The sequence below is a fragment of the Bubalus bubalis genome, chromosome 9, assembly GCF_019923935.1.
Source record: "Bubalus bubalis isolate 160015118507 breed Murrah chromosome 9, NDDB_SH_1, whole genome shotgun sequence".
NCBI classification, from domain to species: Eukaryota; Metazoa; Chordata; class Mammalia; order Artiodactyla; family Bovidae; genus Bubalus; species Bubalus bubalis.
Window position 1 is genome coordinate 104,066,070 of NC_059165.1, and position 23,832 is coordinate 104,089,901.

Here is a 23,832-nt window from a genome sequence, read left to right on the forward strand (position 1 = left end):
GTGTCCGACTCCTTGCAACCCCATGAATTGCAGCACGCCAGGCCTCCCTGTCCATCACCAACTCCCAGAGTTCACCCAAACTCAGGTCCATCGAGTCAGTGATGCCATCCAGCCATCTCGTCCTCTGTCGTCCCCTTCTCCTCCTGCCCCCAATCCCTCCCAGCATCAGAGTCTTTTCCAGTGAGTCAACTCTTCGCATGAGGTGGCCAAAGTATTGGAGTTTCAGCTTCAACATCAGTCCTTCCAAAGAACACCCAGGACCGATCTCCTTTAGAGATTACGTCTCCTTAAAAAAAAAAAACAAACTAAGATTTGGGTGGCAGATGCGAAAAGCTTTACTATGTATTAAGTTTTATCTGTACAGTTACCACTGTGTTTTCATGCTTTCCTCCTATACTTTTCTTTGTAGGTTGACATCAGTTCTTTTTTCTTTCCTGTTTTGTTGAGCTGTAACTGACATCCAGCACTGTATGGGTTTAAAGTATACAACATAATGACTTGATTTACACTTATTGTGAAATGATTATTAAATAATATTAGTTGACACCCAGCTGCTCATATAGATATGAAAAAGGGAAATGGTTTCCCTAGTGATGAGAATGTCTAGGGTTTACTTTCTTAGCAATTTTCAAATATGCCCTACAGCGGTGTTAACTGCAGTCACCATGCTGTACACTACATCCCCAGGACTTACTTATCTTATAACTGGAGGTTTGAATCACTTGATTTCATGTCTTTATTTTTCATTGAATTCTTTATTATTTTTATTTTATAGCTGATTTTCAACTTGTGTTGGTTTCAAGTGTATAGCTAAGTGATTCAGTTACATACATCCATAACGGCTCAGCAGGTAAAGAATCCATCTGCAATGCAGGAGACACAGGAGGCATAGGTTTGATCCCTGGGTGGGGAAGATTCCCTGGAGCCTTGAAGAAGTGGCAACTCATTCCACTATTCTTGCTTGAAATATCCCATGGACAGAGGAGCTTGGCAGGTGTATTTCCAAGAGATGAAAAGAGTCAGACACGACTGAAGCGACTGAGTACAAATGCATATATATGTATAAACTTTTTCAGATTCTTTTCCCTTAAAAATGTGTTGCCAAGTATTGAGTATGGCTCCCTATTTTAATTATTATTGCTTTAAGATACAGTCTAATATTTTAAAGGCTCTGCCCTCTGAGTTGCTTCCCTTGTGACTCAGTGGTAAAGAATCTGCCTGCCAATGCAAGAGATGTGACTTTAATCCATAAGTTTGGAAGATCCCCTGGAGAAGGAAATGGCAACCCACTCCAGTATGCTTGCCTGGGAAATCCCACGGACAGAGAAGCCTGGAGGGCTACAGTCCATGGGGTCACAAGGAATAGGACACAACTGAGTGATTAAGCAACAACAACAAAATCCTCTGACTTATGTATCTCCTTTGCGATTTTTTCCCCTAGTTTTCTGCTTTTGCTGATGATTGAGACTGATGATTGATCGTTTTGTTGTGTTTCAAAGAAAAAAAGAAAAGGCAAAAGTTTCGTAAAGAAAAAAAGGGAGATGGGGAGAAAAGGAACTCCAGGAGGACTTCCATTTTGCAACCGAAATTGCAGGCAGCCAAAAGCGCAACACAGCTTCCAGGTGGCATGGGGGATGGTGGACGGGAGGGAGGGTGATCTCGGAGCTTCCCTCGCATATCCTTCCGGAAGCGTTCCTTGGGCCGCAAGCTGACCTTTAGCCACTTCCTGTGTTTCTCCTGAAACAGGTGTCTACCCTCTAACTCTTGAGAGTCACGGCTTCATTCTCCTTCGGTGGCTCTGCTTTAGGGGGCTTTCCGCAAAACTCAGAGATGCAGTGGAGGCCCTTGGAGAGGCATCTCTCTGGTAAATAAGTCATTAGGCAGTGTGGCAGGGGACACCTCCCCATGGCACTTCCTTCTAGAAGCTCTGGGTCTCTCGGGCCTCCTGCAACTCCAGCATCTCCAGAGAGTTGCTCCTGGTGGTGGCAACTTGAGCTTCTTTCAAGCTCCTCCCATTCCTGTTGCTCTGGTCCCACAAACAGGAGCATCTTGTGTCTTCTGTCTCCTTCCTGAGAGCTCTGGTTTGTGGTTGGCTGGCTGCATCTTTTCCAACTCCTCTTGCTCGTCCAAGGCTCTGCCTTCAAGAAAGGCAGTTGGAGAGTGGGATCCTCTTCAACACCTTGTTGTTACCAAACCAAACTTGGATCCACAAGCCCATGCAGAATAAAACCAATCTACCAACATCGAGTTGTCATGGAGTAAAGCACAGCGTTGACTGCAGGTACCAAACAAGGAGTTCAGGGCAGCTAGTGCTCAAAACCCCTGAACTCCCAGATGACTTTCAGGAAAGCATTTTTAAAGGCCAGGTGAGGGAGTAGAGTTGCAGGGTATGGGATCAACTCGCACAATTCTCTGGTTGGTTGATGATGAGGTAACAGGGTGGTATCACAGGGGTTAACATTACCAGTCCTTAGGTGCCATGGGTCTGGGGGCTATGTGTTCATGATCATCACGAAGTGAATTTCTTCCATTTGGTGAGGGTTTTCACACTGGGCTTTCCTGGTGGCTTATACAGTTAAGAATCCACCTGCAATGCAGGAGACTTGGGTTTAGTCCCTGAGTTGGGAAGATCCCCTGGAGAAGGGAATGGCAACCCACTCCAGTATTCTTGCCTGGAGAATCCCATGAACAGAGGAGCCTGGTGGGCTACAGTCCATAGGGTTGCAAAGAGCTGGACACAGCTGAGCAACTCACACTTTCTTTTTTTGCAAGACAACTCAGGAAATGTGCATCAGATACTGTTTTCTATGTATTTCAGGGCAGAGCTAAAGGTGAGGATATGGGGGAGGGGTCTGTCCCCTAGGGTCCTGCTCCATTACACCATCATCACAGATTCCCAGGTACACACCCCCTGGAATATTCTGGTATGTCCCAATGAAGAAGGGAGGGTTGATTGCTTCCATTTTACATAATGAAGAAATTCAAGACTTGGGGTCCACTGTCCTAGGCCTTCTCCAGCCTAATTCTCTTGAATTCCAGTTTGCACTTTCTTCATGCATGCTGAAGGTGGAAAGAGGGCCTCCTCTATTCTTGCAATAAGACCCAAATCTTAGGTTCTATGCAAGCCCTGCAAAATCGTCCCAGGGGATGGCCTTATCCCCCTTTACTGCCCCTTCCCTGTTGGTCCTGTAGACCCTGTCTTTCCCACACAGTATATCCCAGGGCCTTTGCATGCACTGTTCCCCCTGCAAGCAGTCTGCCAGGGGCATTCCTTCTCGTGTCTTATTCTGTAGCTTGATCCTCACTCCCTCAGGGGAATTTCTCTGACTCCACGGCCCTCGTGTGACCTAATTGCCTTTTTCTCTTAGGACGATGACAGCTGAAATACTGACACTGGTGCGCTTCTCAGACTGAAGCCTGTTTCCCCTGTTAAGACTCAAGGTCCAGCAAGGCAGGGCCCAGCACTGTCTCGGTCACTGCTGTCTGCTGAGCACCTGTCATGGGTTTGGCTCAATATATATATTCAGGGAAGATATTCTGCATGGAGATCTCACCATCTCCCTTTCCAGATCAGCTCTTTTTTTTTTAATTTTAATTAGTTTAGTTTTGGTTGCTCTGGGTCTTTGTTGCTGCATGAGGGCTTTCTCTAGTTGCAGCGAGCAGGGGCTACTCTCTGAGAAGCTACTCACCGGCTTCTCATGGCAGTGGCTTCTCTTATCGCAGAGCAGGGTCTCCAGGGCACGAGGGTTTCAGCAGTTGCAACACGTGGGCTCGGTAGTCGCAGTGCGCAGGCTTAGTTGCCTGGAGGCATGTGGAATCTTCTCCAACCAGGGATCGAACCCATGTCTCTTGCATTGCCAGGCGGATTTTTTACCACTGAGCCACCAGGGAAGCCTGGAAGGACTTTTTTTTTTTTAATTGGAGGCTAATTACTTTACAATATTGTATTGGTTTTGCCATAAATCAACATGAACCGCCAAGGGTGTACATATGTTCCCCAATCCTGAACCCCCCTCCCTCCTCCCTCCCCATACCATCCCTCTGGGTCATCCCAGTGCACCAGCCCCAAGCACCCTGTATCCTGCATCGAACCTGGACTGGCGATTCGTTTCATATATGATATTATACATGTTTCAATGCCATGCTCCCAAATCATCCCACCCTCTCCCTCTCCCACAGAGTCCAAAAGACTATTCTATACATCAGTGTCTCTTTTGCTGTCTCGCATACAGGGTTATTGTTACCATCTTTCTAAATTCCATATATATGCGTTAGTATACTGTATTGGTGTTTTTCTTTCTGGCTAACTTCACTCTGTATAATAGGCTCCAGTTTCATCCACCTCATTAGAACTGATTCAAATGTATTCTTTTTAATGGCTGAGTAATACTCCATTGTGTATATGTACCACAGCTTTCTTATCCATTCATCTGCTGATGGGCATCTAGGTTGCTTCCATGTCCTGGCTATTATAAACAGTGCTGTGATGAACACTGGGGTACCCGTGTCTCTTTCCTTTCTGGTTTCCTCAGTGTGTGTGCCCAGCAGTGGGATTGCTGGGTCACAAGGCAGTTCTATTTCCAGTTTTTAAAGGAATCTCCACACTGTTCTCCATAGTGGCTATACTAGTTTGCATTCCCCCCAACAGTGTAAGAGGGTTCCCTTTTCTCCACACCCTTTCCAGCATTTATTGCTTGTAGACTTTTGGATAGCAGCCATTCTGACTGGCATGAAATGGTACCTCATTGTGGTTTTGATTTGCATTTCTCTGATAATGAGTGATGTTGAGCATCTTTTCATGTGTTTGTTAGCTATCTGTATGTCTTCTTTGAAGAAATGTCTATTTAGTTCTTTGGCCCATTTTTGATTGGGTTGTTTATTTTTATGGAATTGAGCTGCAGGAGTTGCTTGTATATTTTTGAGATTAGTTGTTTGTCTGTTGCTTCATTTGCTATTATTCTCTCCCATTCTGAAGGCTGTCTTTTCACCTTGCTTATAGTTTCCTTTGTTGGGCAGAAGCTTTTAATTTTAATTAGGTCCCATTTGTTTATTTTTGCTTTTATTTCCAATATTCTGGGAGGTGGGTCATAGAGGATCCTGCTGTGATTTATGTCAGAGAGTGATTTGCCTATGTTCTCCTCTAGGAGTTTTATAGTTTCTGGTCTTCATTTTGAGTTTATTTTTGTGTATGGTGTTAGAAAGTGGTCTAGTTTCATTCTTTTACAAGTGGTTGACCAGTTTTCCCAGCACCACTTGTTAATGAGATTGTCTTTTCTCCATTGTATGTTCTTGCCTCCTTTGTCAAAGATAAGGTGTCCATAGATGCGTGGGTTTATCTCTGGGCTTTCTATTTTGTTCCATTGATCTATATTTCTGTCTTTGTGCCAGTACCATACTGTCTTGATGACTGTGGCTTTGTAGTAGAGCCTAAAGTCAGCCAGGTTGATTCCTCCAGTTCCTTTCTTCTTTCTCAAGATCACTTTGGCTATTTGAGGTTTTTTGTATTTCCATACAAATTGTGAAATTATTTGTTCTAGCTCTGTGAAAAATACCGTTGGTAGCTTTGGAAGGACTTATTACTTGCAACAAGTCAGGGAAACACCAGAGACTTTTTCTAAAGCAGTGTCTCCCTGAACAGCAAAACTGAGAAAATTTTAAGCCAAGGGGGCATGTATATTCACGAAGTGATTTGAGCAGATGTGATTTCAGCCTAGAATTGGGACAAAGGTCCACAGCATCCAAGCTTTGGTTGACTGAAGTCAGGAGGGTCTACACCATCATCCTATATTCCACCTGGGCAGGAGTCTTAGTTCCTGCAGAACTCAAAGATATATTATATGTATATCCTTTGAAGATTAACTAGGAGTCTGTTTTATCACTGTGTTGCAAGAAGGGGAACACTTTCCAGGACCCAAGAGCAGGCTCCTGTCCAACACTCAGAAATGAATTGTCCAAGGAGACATACATGTTGACAAAGCAAGATACTTTATCGGGAAAGTATGCCCGGGCAGAGAGCAGTAGTATAAGAGAACCCAGGAGAACTGTTCTGCCACGTGGCTCCCAGTCCCCAGTATTATGGTAATTGGCTTGGTTGCTGGGTTGTCTCTGGCCAGTTACCCTGACTCCGGGTCCTTCCTGATGGTGCACGCACCACATCACCCAAGGTGGATCTCAGCGAGAAGGATGCTGGGAGGTTGGTAGGATATCTGAACTAGAGTCTCTTTCTGTATTGTTTGGTTGCTAAGTCATGTCTGACATTTTTGCGATGCCATGGACTGTAGCCCTCCAGGCTCCTGTGTCCATGGGATTCTCCAGGCAAGAATACTGGAGTGGGTAGCCTTCCCCTTCTCCAGGGGATCTTCCGCAACCAGGGATGGAACCGCATCTGTTGTATTGCAGGCAGGTTCTTTACCGCTGAACCACCTTTTGACATTTCCCTCCTCAGGGGATTTTGCATCCCTTACCAGGACCCCCTGTTTAAGATAACTCATGGAGGTGGTCACTATTGGGCCTGGCTAGGGTGGGTGGCTTTAGTCAGCAGTTCCCCCTAACAACTGGACTATTGGACTGTTTCTTGAATGCTTTTCCTTTATTCCTGCATTGTCTCACTTCCCTTAAGATAATTAATTACTTAGATGTGTTCAAGGGCAAGCATTGAGGCCAGGCTTCAATCACAAAATGGCTTAGGCCAAAATGGTTTCTCTTATGTCAAGAAAGCCATTACTGGCTCCCTTTCTCTGGGGACCCCTAACCGATCTGCTTACATTAATCTAATTATCTCTGTGGAACAACCACCAGGCTCATTTTAAGGGCTCGGTATGCCTCACCCAGGGTCACTGAGCTAAGTGCCTGAGCTGAGACTTGAGCCCAATACCACCCCTCTCCACCTCTCTCTCCTCCAGGCCCTCGTGGGTGACCAGTACGGCCCCTGCCCCGTCCCCACGCGGATCGAGGAAAAGGAGTGGGAGGCGCTGAAGGCTCAGCTGACCGCCAGGCCCCGCGACCTGGAGCTGGTGGCACGATGCTTCTGGAGAGACGAGAATGCGGTGCCCCCCGCCTACCTGCTGCAGGCCCTGGGCACTGGGGAGGCCTCTGGGCCTGAGGAGGCCACCCTGATCTCTGCACTGCGCTCCGGAGCCCAGGAGGCCCACAGGCTGGGGCTCATCAGCCAGGAGCAGTGGCATCGCTACTACCGGTCAGGTGAGGCTGCCAAGACTCCCCTCGGGGTCCCTGGGAAATGCCCAGGGGTTCAAAATGCACATCACGCTTTATCCAAACACCGCTGCCTGCATTTCTATAAATGCCAGACCAACCTAGCTCCCGGAGGCCCAGTTCTGAGAAAGAGATTATTTTTCTGATCCAAGAGAGTATAGTCACATCCTGGTTAATTTCAGTGTCTTAGGATTCTTCTCTTCGGGCTCCTTCCCTTCTCTCAGGCAGGATCCTGGCTTTGGGGGACTTGTCCTAGGATGACCACCATCCCCATACACCTGGGACGGAGACCCTCCCAGGATTCAGGGTTCTTAGGGCCAAACCCAGGACAGTTCTGGGAAAACTGGAAGAGTGGGTCACCCCGGTCTAGCTGAGAGCCAGCTGCTACTGAGGAAATTGTCCTTCATCAATGTACCTGCCTCTGAAAACTGAAGCGAAGGAAGACGGAGTCTCTTTTGCCCAAGGAGGGGAGTAGAGTTTCCCCTCTGTGCTGAGTTCATCACCTGGCTCCCTGCTGCTCCCTTACCTCTCACCTCTCACCTCGTCCTCTGCCCCTTCTGTCCTCCACACCGGGCTAGCAGAAAGGTGTTTCTAAAAAGGCACTGAGATCAAGCCATTGCCCCATTGCTTGTTGACTCAGGAAAGAAATAGGTTCTTGCAGAAAGAAATAGGTTCTTTCAGTTAGAAAAAGGTTCTTATTATTTATGGATTAGTAATGTCAGTTTATGGGGTCACACAGAGTCGGACATGACTGAAGCGAATTAGCAGCAGCAGCGGTAACATCAGTTTACACTTTATTAGTATGACAGTTTACATCACCCATCTTATTTTTTATATAATTTTATATATTATTTTGGCTGTGCCGAGCCTTCTTCCTCGCTGCACAGGCTTTCTTTCTCTAGTTGCAGGCAGTGGGGGCCGCTCCTCAGTCGAGGTGCACCAGCTTCTCATTGCGGTGGCTTCTCTTGTTGCAAAGCAGAGGCTCTAGGGTGCGAGAGCCTCAGTAATTGCAGTGTGCACTCAGTAGGTGCGTTTTCCCAGCTCTAGAGCACAGATTCAATAGGTGTGGGGCACCAGCTTAGTTGCTCTGTGGCATCTGGGATCTGCCCGGATCAGGGATCGAACCCATATCACCTACAGTGGTAGACAGATTCTTTACCACCAAGTCACCAGGGAAGCCCTCACATTATTAAATATATGAATTTATATTATCCAAACTATTAACTATATGAATTCATGTTATCCATACTATTAAATATATGAATTTATGTTATAAAATATTAAATATATGGATTTATATTACCCACACTGTAAAATATATAAATTCATTTGATCAACATATTACATATATTGATTTATTTAAAGGTATTGAATGTAGTAATTTATACTAATAGTATTTTATTAAAATATATTGACTGCTATTTACTGTATATATAGTAATTCTAGTAAGGAGATAATCCATTTTAAAAAATTTTATTTGAGGATAATTTTAGATTAACAAAAAAGTTACAATGTTATAAAGGTACAAAGATAGTGTAGATTTCTCTTACTCATATAAGAGTAAGTATGATCGAGGTACATTTACTGGAACCCAGAAATGAACATCAATATTTACTATCTGTACATGACTAGTAACTAGACTCCAGACTTTATTTGGATTTCTACAGTTCTCCCATCAATGTCTTTCTGTCCCAGGATTCCACACTTGCATTTCATCCTTTGTCTCCTGAGGCTACTCTGGTCTGCAACAGGTTTTCATGACTGTTTTGAGGAGTACTGGCTAGGTCTTTTATAGAATGTCCCTCAGTCTGGGCTTGGTTGGTGCTTTCTCATGATTTGACTGGGATTATAGGTGAGGGGGCAGAGAAGGCAATGGCACCCCACTCCAGTACTCTTGCTTGGAAAATCCCATGGACGGAGGAGCCTGGAAGGCTGCAGTCCATGGGGTTGCTAAGAGTTGGACACGACCGAGCGACTTCACTTTCACTTTTCACTTTCATGCATTGGAGAAGGAAATGGCAACCCACTCCAGTGTTCTTGCCTGGAGAATCCCAGGGACGGGGGAGCCTGGTGGGCTGCCATCTATGGGGTCCCACAGAGTCGGACACGACTGAAGCGACTTAGCAGCAGCAGCAGCAGCATAGGTGAGGGGGAGGAAGACCACAGAGCTGAAATTCCCTCCCCATCCCATCATATCGGGAGCACCTGAGGCCCACCTGGCATCACAGGTGGGGCTAACCTTGACTGGTTAAGACTAGTAATGACGGGCCGGTTTTGGATACACCGTTTGTGTGTCTAACAATGTTGAGTCCACTGTTTGTTGAGCACTTACCCTGTCACTATAGCTTGCTGGAGTCCAGCTCCAGCAGCCAGGGATTCAACCTGAAGGGGTGAGCGGTGTCGGCGAGAAACTGAGGCAGCCTCTCATTTCTCTTGGACTGCCTGTTTATTTCAAGCTTATGATTCTCTTTTATACTTTTACAAAAGCATTAGGTCAGAGGTTTGATATTTTTAGTTCCCATTGACACAGATTTATTTTTCTCCAAAGATCATTGTTGCCCCTCAAAAGGGGTTCCTTCCTCAGCGATTCTCTTATCTACTTTTTCTCATGTGTCCTTGTGAATACACTGTAGCTCATGCTAATGTCTGGGCTGCATACCACATTCCTCAGTTTAATTCTTATCTTTATAAGTCCTGTTTTCCCCTAGTATCCTAAGCTCACTATTTCTTAGAAAGGGCTTCTAGCTAATAATATCTCTAAAGTCCCTAATCTCTATAAGCTATAGTAGAATATGCTAACATTACAGCATCCCTTAAATCTTTAGCTTCTAACTATTTTAATTATTCCAAAGCCCTAAATTCCTGGTGGCTCAGACGGTAAAGCGTCTGCCTACAATGCGGGAGACCTGGGTTCAATCCCTGGGTCGGGAAGATCCTCTGGAGAAGGAAATGGCAACCCACTCCAGTACTCTTGCCTGGAAAATCCCATGGATGGAGGAGCCTGGTAGGCTACAGTCTATAGGGTCGCTAAGAGTCGGACACGACTGAGCAACTTCACTCACTCACTCAAGCCCTAAATTCAGCAAACTCCTTTGCCATAACACTTTCCTCACAAATAGGCTTCAGATAGCAATCCCTCCCATGGTCTCAAGCTGTGGCCTGTGTGCTCACCCTGGAACACTTTTTTGTAAAAGTTCTTGAACAAATGTCAGTGAGTAACTTTATGAATTATTCTTTGAGCACAGCTGAACAAGGCTTTATGCCTTCTTATGCTCCTCTCAAAAGCAATAAGCACCTTAATATTCTCTTCAGTCAACTTAGCTGAGGAAAGGAAAAAACAAGTCAGAATCACAAAGCCTAACTCCTTCATTCCGGGTCCGTGCCTACGGAGCAAAGGGAGGGGGTTTAGGGCTGTGTCTCCATTTTGTCAGTAATGCCTAATTCGGCTCCTGACAATAGCTTGCTCTACGGCACAAAGCCGAGTGTGCCAATTGTTCTCAGAGAGAAATCTGACCCTGAGGTCATACTCAGCATATGGGGTCTGTACTTTGGGATGGGCCCAGATTAGCATCTCAGCCCTGTCCCTTTCCAGCGCATGACCTCTGGCAGGCTTGGAGCTTCTGTTTCTTCATCTGTAAAATGGAACTGCTGCTGCTGCTACTAAGTCGCTTCAGTCGTGTCTGACTCTGTGCGACCCCATAGAGGGCAGCCCACCAGGCTCCCCCGTCCCTGGCATTCTCCAGGCAAGAACACTGGAGTGGGTTGCCATTTCCTTCTCCAATCCATGAAAGTAAAAAGTGAAAGTGAAGTCACTCAGTCGTGTCCAACTCTTAACGACCCCATGGACTGCAGCCTACCAGGCTCCTCCGTCCATGGGATACTCCAGGCAAGAGTACTGGAGTGGGGTGCCATTGCCTTCTCCCAAAATGGAACTAGTCAGTAGTACCTAGGGGAGTTGTTATGGAGATCTGAAAGGTCCTGTCTCAGCCGTGATCTTATTCAACAATAAGATCACTAAGCAATCATGTCAAACCTCACCCACTAGTAAGCCCCTTTGGAAAGAACAAATAGAAATTTCTAGACATCAGCAGGGAGAAGGCAATGGCACCCCACTCCAGTACTCTTGCCTGGAAAATCCCATGGATGGAGGAGCCTGGTAGGCTGCAGTCCATGGGGTCACACAGAGTCGGACACGACTGAGTGACTTCACTTTGACTTTTCACTTTCATGCATTGGAGAAGGAAATGGCAACCCACTCCAGTGTTCTTGCCTGGAGAATCCCAGGGACGGGGAAGCCTGGTGGGCTGCTGCCTATGGGGTCGCAGAGTCGGACACGACTGAAGTGACTTAGCAGCAGCAGACATCAGCAGAAAGCACAAATGGGTGTGGAGGTCAGAGGCATGTCATAGACGGTATCTTTAGACCATATTATTTTTTAGGCACCTTGCTAAACTTTCTTAAATTTTTTTTTTATCTTGAAATAGAGTTTCACAGGAAATTGAAAAAAAAAAAAAAGAGGAAGAGGTTTCATGTATCCTTTACCCAGATTTCCCCAAAGGTGACATCTTGCATAACTAGGGTGCAATATTATAACCAGGAAGTGGACATTGTTAGAATACAGAGTAACAGAAACCGTTTGTGCATGTGTGTGTATGAGCCTTTTCTTTATCTGCAATTTTATCACCTGTATAGCTTCAAGTAACCACCATGGTTGATACACAAGGACTGTTCCCTGACCACAGGGTCCCTCCCACTGCCATTTAGAGCTACACTCACCCCTCCCCACAAACCCCAGCCTTGGCAGGCCCTAACTCAACTCCATCTCATTTCTTTTATTTCGACCATGTCACAGAAGATAAAATTGCAGACCGTAACCTTTTGTTCCTTCAGCATACTATGCTAAGCTTTTCACAAGCATTATTTCATAGAAAATCCCCATAGCAGCCCTTTCAATTTTGGGGTTAGTACTCTTGTTAAAGGGAGGAAACAGAGACTCAGAGAGGTGCAGTGATTTTTCCCAAGGTCACACAGCCTATTGCTGGCAGACAGATAGTCTTGGATTGGTTCATGCCAAAGTGTGTCCAAGAAGCATCCCATTTAAGGACTATGAGTTGCCTTCGTCTCTGATCTCCATTCATGAGGCTAAGGGGGTTGTGGGGTCAGACCAAGGAGGACTTTTGAGTGGCTCTTGTCTTTGGCTCTGAGACTGAGTCCTGTCTCCAAGGTCCTGACTCACTCAGCTGCAGAGATCTGGGAGCCTCTGATGAGCCCAGGGCAGCTTCAAAAATAACTCAAACCTGATTGCTATTTCAAAACAAAGGCCTCCAAGGAGAAGTCAGTGTGGGCTCTTGGCTCTAGAAGATACAGGTCCTCAGGGCAAGCTGCTGCATACTCTGGGACAGGAGTCAGCAAACCATGGCCCAAGGGCCAAATCCAGCCCATTGCTTATTTTTATAAATAAAGTTTTATTGGAACACACTCAAGCACATTAGTTTGTAAGTTATCTATGGCTGCTTTCACATGGCATGAAATTAACCTTTTTGAAATGAACAATTCCTGCATAAAAGTGTTTGAGCTTTTGTTTTCAGTTCTTTTGGGGTCATACCTAAGAGCTATATAAGCTCCATATTTAACTATTTTGAGTTTGATGGCATTGTTTTATGATGAGACTGCTTCACATACACACTGCTTCACACAATCTGTGTGTTGCCTATACCAGGGTATCTTTGATTTTGTTGTTGTTGTTGTTCAGTTGCTAAGTCATGTCTGACTATTTGCAGTCCCATGGGCTGCAGCATGTCGGCTCCTCTGTCCTTCAGTATCTCATAGAGTTTGCTCAAACCCGTGTCCCTGGAGTTGGTGATGCTATCTAACCATCTCATCCTGTGCTGCCCCATTTTTGCCTTCAGTTTTTCCCAGCATCAGAGTCTTTTCCAATGAGTCAGCTTTTCTCGAGTAGTGGCTAAATCAATGCCACTCTTGGTGTGGCCTCTGAACCCCAGCCTCAGCATCACCTGGGAGCTTGTTGGAAATTCAAACCATAGGCCCTACCCCGACATGCAGAATCAGAACTTCTGGAGGCAGGGTCCAGCCATGTAGGTTTTTGTGAGCCCCCAAGTGACTCTGGAAAACTGTGGCCTCAAGCCAAACCTGGCCCACTGCTTGTTTTTATGAATAAAGTTTTGTTAGAACACACTGGAGCCCATTCCTTTGCATGTGTCTATAGTTATGCCAAGTGACTCTGGCCCACATTAAGCCTGAATTCCAGTGTTCTCATTCCTGGAATGTGTCTCCCAAGTGTCCCCATTTGAGCCAGCTGATGACATAATGCTGACCGCACTCTCTTCTACTTTTGCAGTCATCGAATGGGAAATAGAACGGGCCTTGCTGAGCTCAACGGTTGGGGATCACGGGGCAACAGTCTTCTTGAGAGAGATCCAAGACCTCAATAAACACATCCTGGAAGACTGTGCCCTCAAAATGGTGGACCGTCTTGCAGATGGTTGCCTGGACACGGATGCCCAGAACCTTCTCAGCAACCTCAAGGGACACATCGCTGACCAGCAGCCTGGAGTTCTCAAGGCCCACCACCTAGCGTGGAGCCGAGACCTGGTGAACCCCAAAAACAAGGCTCATGCCCGATACCTGAAGGAGCTGGGGGAGCAGTTTGTGGCCAGGGCCAACCATCAGGTTCTTGAGTGCCTCCGGGAGCTGGAGGCGGGCAGGCAGGAGTTGGCATGGCTCTACCAGGAGATCCGCCACCACCTGGGACTCAGTGCCGAGGTCAACCGGACCTTCTGTGGGCGCCAGGAGCTCCTGACCCAGCTGGGGCAGCGACTGCGGCAGAGTGATGGCCACCCCCACCCACCCCTGGTGCTTTTTGGACCCCCAGGGATTGGAAAGACGGCTCTGATGTGCAAGCTGGCTGAGCAAATGTCGGGGCTGCTCGGCCACAAGACAGTGACCATTCTGCGGCTCCTGGGGATGTCACAGATGAGCTCTGAGGCCCGAGGCCTGCTCCAAAGCATCTGCTTCCAGGTGTGCCTGGCCTACGGGCTGCCCCTGCCCCCTGCCCAGGTCCTAGAGGCCCACACCAGGCTGGTCCAGTTTTTCCACATCCTCCTCCACACCGTCTCCTGCCGAAACTTTGAGTCCCTCGTGATCCTGCTGGATTCAGTGGATGAGGTGGACTCTGTCCACTGTGCTAGGAGGATCCCCTGGCTGCCTCCCAAATGTCCTCCGAGGGTCCACCTCATCGTCTCGGCCTGCTCTGGACAGCGGGGGGTTTTAGACACCATTCAGCAGGTGCTCACGGACCGAGGGGCTTACTGGGAGGTGAAACCCCTCTCTGGAAACCAAGGGCAAGAGATGATCCAGCTCCTGCTGGCCGCCTCGAGGAGGACACTGAGTCAGGTGCAGAGGGACATGCTCTGGGCCAGCCTCCCAGAGTGTGGACACCCAGGGCGGCTGAGGCTGGCTTTCGAGGAGGCCCGGAAGTGGGCCTCCTTCACCGTGCCAGCCCCGCTGGCCTCCACCGCTAAGGAGGCGATGCAACAGCTGTGTGCCCGTCTGGAGCAGACACACGGGCAGCTCCTGGTGGCCCGCGTGCTGGGCTACATTGTGTCTTCCCGGTGAGTCTCTGCTGGGTTCACTCTGTTTTGAACTGAGATAGTACGCATGCATTCTTCTCCAAGGGCTCCCATAACAAATCACAACCTGGGTGCCTTAGAGCAATGGAAGTCTATTCTCTCACAGTTCTGAGGGCCAGAGTCGGAAATCGAGGTGTCAGCAGAGCCACACTCCTTCTGGAGGCTCTGAAGGAGAATCTGTTCTAGGCATTCTCCTTCATTTCTGGTGTTTCTGGCCATGCTCAATGTTCCTTGGCTTGTAGAAGCATCACTCCAGTCTCCACCTCTGTCATCTTGTGGTCTCCTCCCTGTGTGTCTCTCTGAATTTCCCTCTTTTCTTGGAAGGACATCACTCATTGGATTAGGGTCTACTCCTATCCGGTATTGTCACTGACTGGGGTTCTTGGCCTTCTTAATCAATAGAAATTGATCAGAGGCCAGACAAGAAATCCAGGCAAGGCTTTACTGGTACTTCTGCTGTGAGCACAGGCTTTCCAGGTGGCACAGGTGGTAAAGAACTTGCCTGCCAATGCAGGAGAGGCAAGAGACTCTGGGTTCGATCCCTGGGTCAGAAAGATCCCCTGGAGGAGGGCATGACAATCCATTCCAGTATTCTTGCCTGGGAAATCCCATGGACAGAAGAGCCTGGTGGGTTATTGTCCATGGGGTTGCAAAGAGTCGGACACGACTGAAGCAATTTAGCATGCATGCATTGCTGCAGCAGTGGGGAGGGAGCACAAATGACAAGTTCCTTTGCTGCTTGCTCCCAGTGAGCTGATTCCTTATTTGGGTGAAGGTAGGTGTCAGGCTGGAAGGGTAGCTTAGGTGGTTTGTCCACCCCTTTGGTGGTGTGAAACACCCTGCTTTTGCTCCCAGCTCTTCAGAAGTGGCAGTTGGGTTTTTGGTCTTTTCTGTCTTATCCATAATTTCCCCGATGGTGCATGCATGAAGCTATTTTCAGTTCTTTATAGTTTGTTTGTATTCTGTTGTTCGAGGAGACGTTTGTCCAGGTGCAAGCACCACAGCAAAGGGCCCCAAGTTCCAGGTCCCAGCCTGTCTCAGTGGGACCTCATCTTGACCACTTCCCCAAAGACTGGTTTCAAATAAGGTCCTATTCACAGGGTCCCCATGGGCATGAATTTTGAGGAACACTTTTCAACCTAGTATCATTCACATCATAAAGTTCACTCTTTTGAAGTGTCCAGTTTGGCGGCATTCAGTACATTCATAATGTTGTGCTACCACTAACCATGAGGAGTGGTTCCTCACCCTGCAACGGAGACCCTGTCCCCGTCGGCAGTCACTCCTCCTCCTCCTCTCCCAGTCCCCGGCAGCCATGAATCTGCTTTCCGTCTCCATGCATTTGTCTAGGTTATCTCCCTTTCCTTCTGTCTGTCTACGTATCTGTCTATGTAGCATCACCAGTTCAAAGGACATGGACTTGGGTGAACTTCAGGAAATGGTTAGGGACAGGGAGGCCTGGCATGCTGCAGTCGACAGGCCTGCAAAGAGTTGCAAAGAGTTAGACGACTTAGTGACTGAACAACTACAACAATACATATCTATCTATCATCTGTCAGGGCTTCCCAAGCGGCTCTAGTGGTAAAGAACCCTCCTGGCCATGCAGCAGATGTAAGAGATGAGGGTTTACTGTCTGGGTTGGGAAGATCCCTTGGGGAAGGGAGTGGCAACCCACTCTAGCATTCTTGCCTGGAGAATCCCATGGTCAGAGGAACCTGGTGGGCTACAATCCGTGGGGTCACAAAGAGTCAGACACGCCTGAAGTGACAACACAGCACGTCACATCATCTCTCATCTGTCTCTCATGCTGCTGACACCTAGTGGTTGGAGGCTAGGAATTCCACTAGCATCCTAGATGATCTGACCCTTAGCATCACGGTAGGAGGCTGAGAAACTCTGTTAGGCCTGCATTGTGGCCTTTTCAAACACCCTCTGTACAGAGTGGGTAGCTGAGTGTCTGTTGTATAGGGCTGCTGAAAGAAATAATGAGATTATACTTGCAAATAGACATCACTGGCCAAGGGCCCTCAGCCAGTACCAAATGCAGAGTGGTGTGACCTCACACACAGAGCTTGTCTGCAGTGCAAAAGGCAGGTCCCATGTTGGGGGGCAGGTGAGGTGCCTGCTTTGGGTCCACATTGTCACAGGGATGTCTCTGGGGATGGAGAAGGGCTCTTAACCTAGTGGTTCAGCTGTGACCTTAGGCACACCCCCCAACGCACATTTCTAGCACCGTCCAGCAGAATATTGGCAATGAGGGCAATGGTCTATATCTCATTGTCCACCATGGTAACCATGAGCCACGTGTGGCAGATAAACACTTGAAAGCCAGCTTATCCATCCCAGAAACCGGATTTTAAACTTCATTAATTTTTACCTTTCAATGACTGTGTGTGGCTGGTGACGACTATACCGGCCATCGTGGCTCTAGACTCGATGAGACACAACATCTTCAAGAGCAGGGATGGAACTGAATTCCTCTCCCCCTGGCCATCCAGGACCATGAATACGCAAACCTCAGTTTCCCCATCTGACAAATGGAAGAGGGCCCCCTCCTGCACAGTTCCAGCTCTTGAGGGCACCTTGTCAGAGGGACTCACATGCTCCGAGAACCATCTCTCCCTGCCACTTACCTTGTCTCTCTCCTTCCTGTGAGTTGGCTTATCTTCTTCCTAGCAACTGGTGTTGCTGTTTCTTTTTTCCCGGTTATTTTGTATGTGGCTCTCTGCACTGGAAGATCAGCTTCGTGGGCCCCTAGCTCTCTGTCTTCCAGGGGGCAGCACAGAGGTGACACTCCATGAACAGGGGTTAAGCAAAAGTGCCCATGCTTTACTGATGTCAGTGGCCTTCCAGAATGCAGCCCTCTGCTTCTCTGAGAATGAATGGACTGGCCTGGTCCCTACCAAGAGGGCCCAGTGCAGGGGTGTGATGCCAGAGAAGTGTGGGGCTGTGCTTCCCTTGGATATCCAGGTTGAAAGCCTCTTAGGATGTCCCATTTTTTTGATCTGGTGGACAAGCCATTCATTGTGCCTGAAACCTCAAGGACAGACTCTAAGCCTGGTTTGTTTCGAGAGTATACTGAAGCTTGAGAAAGAAGATTTTATTCTTCTTTTTTCCTTATGGCTGCACCTTGAGGTATGTGGCTTCCCTCATAGCTCAGTTGGTAAAAAATCTGCCTGCAATATGGGAGACCCAAGTTCAATTCCTGGGTCGGGAAGATCTGCTGGAGAAGGGACAGGCTACTCACTCCAGTACTCTTGGGCTTCCCTTGTGGCTCAGCTGGTAAAGAATCTGCCTGCAATGCAGGAGACCTAGGTTCGATCCCTGGGTCGGGAAGATCCCCTGGGGAAGGGGAAGAAGGGGAAGGCTACCCACTCCAGTATTCTGGCCTGGAGAATGCCATGGACTGTAGGTATAGTCCATGGGGTCGCAAAGAGTTGGACACGACTGAGCAACCTTCACGTTCACTTTCGAGGTATGCGACATCTTAATTCCCTGATCAGGGATCAAAGCTGTGCCCCCTGCATTGGAAGTAGAGTCTTAACTACTGGACTGCCAGGGAAATCCCAGAAGATTCTATTTTGAAAGAGGAAATGTTTGAGGAAACACTGGACCACCCCATGTAAACCCTCGTGTTGTGGCTCCCAGGAATATTGGTTTGGAAAGACCTGTCAAGAGGAGAAAAGCAGATTAGGGAGATGGCCTGGCTGCTCCAATGGGGAAATTGTGGAGAACACCACCAGTGACATAGCTGTGACTGTCAAAGATGAGATGAACTCAGTGGAAGAGATCTCAGAGAATACTGATGTTCATATCTACCTCATTGGACAACAGAAAATTCCAAGTGAGCAAGCATTCTGTATGTGTAAAGAATGTGGGAAGTGTTTCCAGCAAAATGAAGACTAATCAATACCAGGGAATTAAACACACACACACACACACACACACACACACACACACACACAGTGTTTGTATTCCTTGTAAGCAGAAGCCAGCCTCTCTCTCTCATCTGCTTTGAAATGAACTCTGCTTATTCTCCAACCCAGAGGAAATTTGTGGACAAGTCCCTTAGTTTTTCCAGGCAAATGCTTGCAGGTATTATGAAGTCCATTCCAGCCTGATGCTCATTGTGTTTAAAGCCACTTCCTTTTTCAGGCAAGAACGCATGGGGGTGTTTATGCATTATTTTCCTAAGTTACTTCTCTTCCTGTGCTACTCGACTCATCTGAGATTGGGGGAGGGATGGTTCAGGGTTCTGTAGGTGTGAGAAGGAAGGAAAGATCAGGATATGTCTTACTTGATGGGTACAGCTGGAACCAGGTATGAGTACCAGCTAACCGTGGGCACTGTCCAAATGCTGATCTCCATGGTGAACCCTTTGGTGATGGGCAGGATGCCATAGAGCTGGTCACATCTGTCCCTCCCTCAGCTTCTGCCTTCTCCAAGTGCAGGAGACACAGGTGTGCCCCCACATCCGTCCCTCCTTTCCACAGGCATGGGCTCTCAGAGGCGGAGCTAAAGGATGTCCTGTCCTTGGATGACGAGGTCCTGCAGAGCGTGTACCAAGACTGGACCCCACCCAGCAAAGAGCTTCTGCGCTTCCCGCCCCTGCTGTGGGTGAGGCTTCGTCGAGATCTGGGTAACTGCTTGGCCAGGCGGCCCGTGGACGGCTTCACCCTTCTGGCCATTGCTCACAGGTGAGTCGAGCGGGTTGGTGACACTGTCTGGGTGGGACGCCAAGAGCAAGGACTCCCTGATCGGGTTCCTCTTCGTTCCAGATCCTTCTTCACTCCCCATTCCCAGGGAATCAAGTCCACTTAGCACAGCAAGCAAGGGTCTCCCCACCACGAGGTCTAACACAGCTAACTTGTTTGTTATCATTACGAGTCACACTACATGTCTTGTGGGCTCCTAGCTCCCTGACCAGGAATTGAATTCGAGCCCTCGGCAGTGAAATTGTGGAGTCCTAACCATTGGACTACCAGGGAGCTCCCACAATGAACTTTAAACTGAGGAGAAATTCACATGAAATTCATCATTTGAAAGCGGAACAGTTGAGTGGCATTTGGCATAGTCACATGTTGTACAACCATCACCTCTACTTCCAGAACATTCCCACTGCCCTAAAAGGTACCCCATCCCCCTTAGCAGCCACTCGCCACTCCCTGCTCCCCCAGCGCCTGGCAACCCCGAGCCTGCTTTCTGTCTCTACGGATTTGCCTGTGCTGGACATTTCATATGGATGTAATCGCACGCAGTGTGGTCTATTGCATCTGGCTTATCTCACTCAGCGTGACATTTTCATGGTCTGTCCGTGTTACAGCACGTGTTAGCGCTTCATTCATTGTTATGGTTGAATGATATTCCCCTGCAGGCATGGATCACATTCTGTTTATTTGCTCATTCGTTGACGGACACGTGGCTGTTTCCACCTTTTGGTGACTGTGACTAGAGGTGCTGTGAATAGGCATGCACAGATTTGTATTTGAACGCCTGCTTTTCCATTCTTTGGGGGGTATACACTCTGGAGTGAAATTTCTGGATCATTCAGTAACTTGTTTTATGTTTAATTATTGAGGAACCCAAAATTTCCGATTTTAAATTGGAAATCCCATGGACAGAGTCTGGAGGGTTACAGTCCATGGGTTCCCAGGAGTCAGACGTGACTTAGCAGCTAAACCACCACCATAGTTAGTTCACAGTTTTGTGTTAGTTTCAAGAATACAGCAAAGTGATTCAGATATATACATATTATCATATATTATATATGTTATATATATATAAATTAGTACTTATATATAAATTATCTTATATATTATTGTATATGTTATTTGTACATAAATATATATATTATTTATACTTATATATTTTATCTTATATATTAATATATTTATATATCAGTATATTTTTATATATATTCTTTTTCAGATTCTTTTCCACTATAGATTATTATAAGATACAACTCCCTGTGCTATACAGTAGGTCTTGTTGTTTATCAAATATTCCTTTTTAAAGTAAAATTACTTAAGGAAAAAGGTAAGATGGGCTGATTTAGAACTAAATGGTGGGCAGCCATTTAGCTTGGCCATTTAGCGGCCAAGTAGTGTAGGCGGCCAGCTGAGCCAGCAAGCATCTAGAAGGAGTTGAGGATGGACGGGCGCTTGGGAACCACTTCCTGAAGTGGTAGCCAGTCACCACCTCTGAGCCCAGACTGTGCCCCAGGCCCATCAGCCCATGTCTCCTCTCTGCAGACAGCTGGCCGAGGTGGTCCGAGAGCTCTACCTGTCTGGGCCTGAGAAAGCCAAGAGTCACGGAGTCTTGGCCGACTTCTTCTCGGGGGCCTGGAGCCAGGGCATCAAGAAACTCATCACCCTGCCACTCGTGGGAAAACCCCTGAACCTGGACCGCAAGGTGAGGTGTCCGGGGGCCCCTGCTCCCCACTCTCAGCCTCCGCACTTCTGTGTCCGCAAGGCTGGGGCCACGTGCCCCCTTCCATTCCCTATTTCCACCCCAGACACACTCTGCCTCCTTTCCTTCTTTGCTCACAAAGGACAGAAAGTCCCCAAACATTATTTGAAGGGTGGGGAGCAGCAGATGAGGAATTGATGCTCCATTAACTTTCCAGACGAGAGAACAAAATCACAGCATTTAAAAGCTTATCTCCAAAGTCATGGCATCCCAGAATTTTAATTCCTTATGCTCTGATTCATTCTCAAACACACCAGTTTCCTCCTTGTTTTGTGTGTGTGTGTGTGGGTGTGTGTGTGTGGGTGTATGGGAGTTGGGGGGGGTTGATGTTTTCCTTGTGAATCCCCGCATACAATTCAATTTTCAGTCATTGGTTCTCCCAAAGTGTTACTCATTAAAAAATAACACTCATTTCATTTCCCACCTAGGAGAGTAGTGTGTAATTGTTGGAGAACACAGAGAGGATCAAACAGTAAAATAAAAGCTAAACCCACAAGTCCCCGCTCTGAAGAGCTGCTCCCAGACTTCCAGTCACTATTCACGTATTTCTTCCCAGTCTTTCTTTTGTACTCAGGAGCTCTAAGACTTGGGTCCTTAGCTTACAAGTTGCCACCTCTTTTTTTTTTTTTTTCCTTTCAAATACCTCGAGGCCCAGCTCAAATGCCTCTCCTTCAGTAAGTCTTCCCTAATTTCCTTCCTTTTGCTTATTTGTTCTTTTTCTTTTCTTTTTTTTTTTGCCATGCCACGCAGCTTATGGGATCTAGTTCCCAAACCAAGGATCAAACCCGTGTCCCCTGCAGTGGAAGCACAGAGTGCTAACCACTGGACTGCCAGGGAATTCCCTTGACTACTTGTTCTTTACTCCATGTGCCCTTCTCTCTGAGGCAGAACTCGGACTATGTATTTATTTTATTCTTGTCTGTCTTCGTTGCTGCAAGAGGTCTTTCTCTAGTTGCGGAGCATGGGCTCTAGGCGTATGGGCTTCAGTAGTCGCAGCACTTGAGCTCAGCTGCTCCTCTGCACGTGGGATCTTCCCAGACCAGGGATTGAACCTGTGTTCCCTGAATGGGCAGGCAGATTCTTAACCACTGGATCACCAGGGAAGTCCAGAACTCAGACTTTTTAAAAGAAGCTTTTAGTTTCCAAATCATTTTAGATTCACAGACTAGTTGCCGTGAGTTTAAGAGTTCCCATGGACACTTCTTTTAGACTCCCCTATTGCTAACATTTTCCCTAAACATAGCACAGTGACTACAACTAGGGAATACACTTTTAAGTCTTTTATTATAATTTGATTTCTCTTTTGCATTTTCCCTCCTGGACAGGGAGGCCAGAGGCAGGGCCAGGCCTGATTCTTTCTCCTCTCTGGTTTCTCATAGACCCTCTCCTGTGCGCCCAGAACTCCTGCAGGCTCAGCCTCATCTCTTTAGGATGTGGCTTGCCCCACTTCCTGGTTTCACAGCCTCAGGACCTCCCACTCCAGTCCCTCTTCCCAGCAATGCCTCTGACCATCCAATCTGATTATATCTCTCCTCTAATATCTCCCATGGCTCCCCAGTGCTCTCTGTCTCCAGTCCAATCTCCCCAGCCTGATGTTCGGTGCTTTTGTGATCTACTATCGACAACCTCCCTAGTCTCATCCCAACCATGATCCTTCAATCTGTCTTATAATTCAGCCTTCCCAAACTCTGATCCTGCTCTCTCCCACCACTGGGCCTTTGCACATGATGCTCCCTTGCTCTGAAATGCCATCATTTCCAATGTATTTTGCCAGACAGGCTCCTACTTACCCTGTGAGACCCAGTTTCAATGCCCCTTGGATTCCCGGAGCCCCAGACCCCTCCTGTCCCAGCCTGTGTGTGGGTATGTCCTGTGTGTGGGTATGTGTGGGTGTCCCCATCTGAAATCGTGTCACTGTCCCTCCAACGTCACCTGGTACCTGGCCTGGCCCATGTTTGTGGAGTGAATGAATGAGATTGTGTCTTTGTGGCCTGGCTGCCAGCTCTCTCCTCCTCTGCAGGTGGCCCCTCAGCCCCTGTGGTTCTCTGACACGGTTGCAAACCTGAGGAAGCTGAAGGAGTTACCCTACCACTTGCTCCATGCCGGCCGTATCGAGGAGCTGAAGCAGGAGGTTCTGGGTAAGGTCTCGGAGGGGCTTGCGTGGGTCCCTGACCCTCTGGTGCTCGCACTTTCCGGAGCCTGACAAGGTGGAAGGGTGAAGGTTAAAATCTCTGGCTCCTTTTAAGGCACTAGTTCTCACCAGGGGCAGTTCTGCACCGTCACCGCCCCAACATACACACACCAAGGGACCCTAGGTGATGTCTGGAGATATTTTGGTTGCAGCTGGCATCTAGGGCTAGCTGATAGTATAGAGGATGAGAAACTGCCTTAGAATGAGAGAGACCCTGTCTACCTACCTGCCAATCTATCATCTACCATCTCTATTCATCTACCATATACGGCTGTCTATCTAGTATCTATCTATCGCCTATCTACCTGCTGC

General features: G+C 47.6%; 1 protein-coding gene across 3 annotated transcripts in view; it reads left to right on the plus strand.

The window, feature by feature from the left end:
* Positions 1 to 23,832, plus strand: part of NWD1 (NACHT and WD repeat domain containing 1) — an 81,454-nt gene that overhangs the window by 11,609 nt on the left and 46,013 nt on the right. For all 3 annotated transcript variants that reach the window (XM_025293777.3, XM_006057865.4, XM_006057866.4), the window contains 5 exons: positions 6,903 to 7,200; positions 13,571 to 14,843; positions 19,355 to 19,558; positions 21,113 to 21,272; positions 23,350 to 23,467. In XM_025293777.3, the coding sequence (XP_025149562.3) occupies positions 6,903 to 7,200; positions 13,571 to 14,843; positions 19,355 to 19,558; positions 21,113 to 21,272; positions 23,350 to 23,467 (2,053 nt within the window). The remainder of the gene's footprint in view (positions 1 to 6,902; positions 7,201 to 13,570; positions 14,844 to 19,354; positions 19,559 to 21,112; positions 21,273 to 23,349; positions 23,468 to 23,832) is intronic.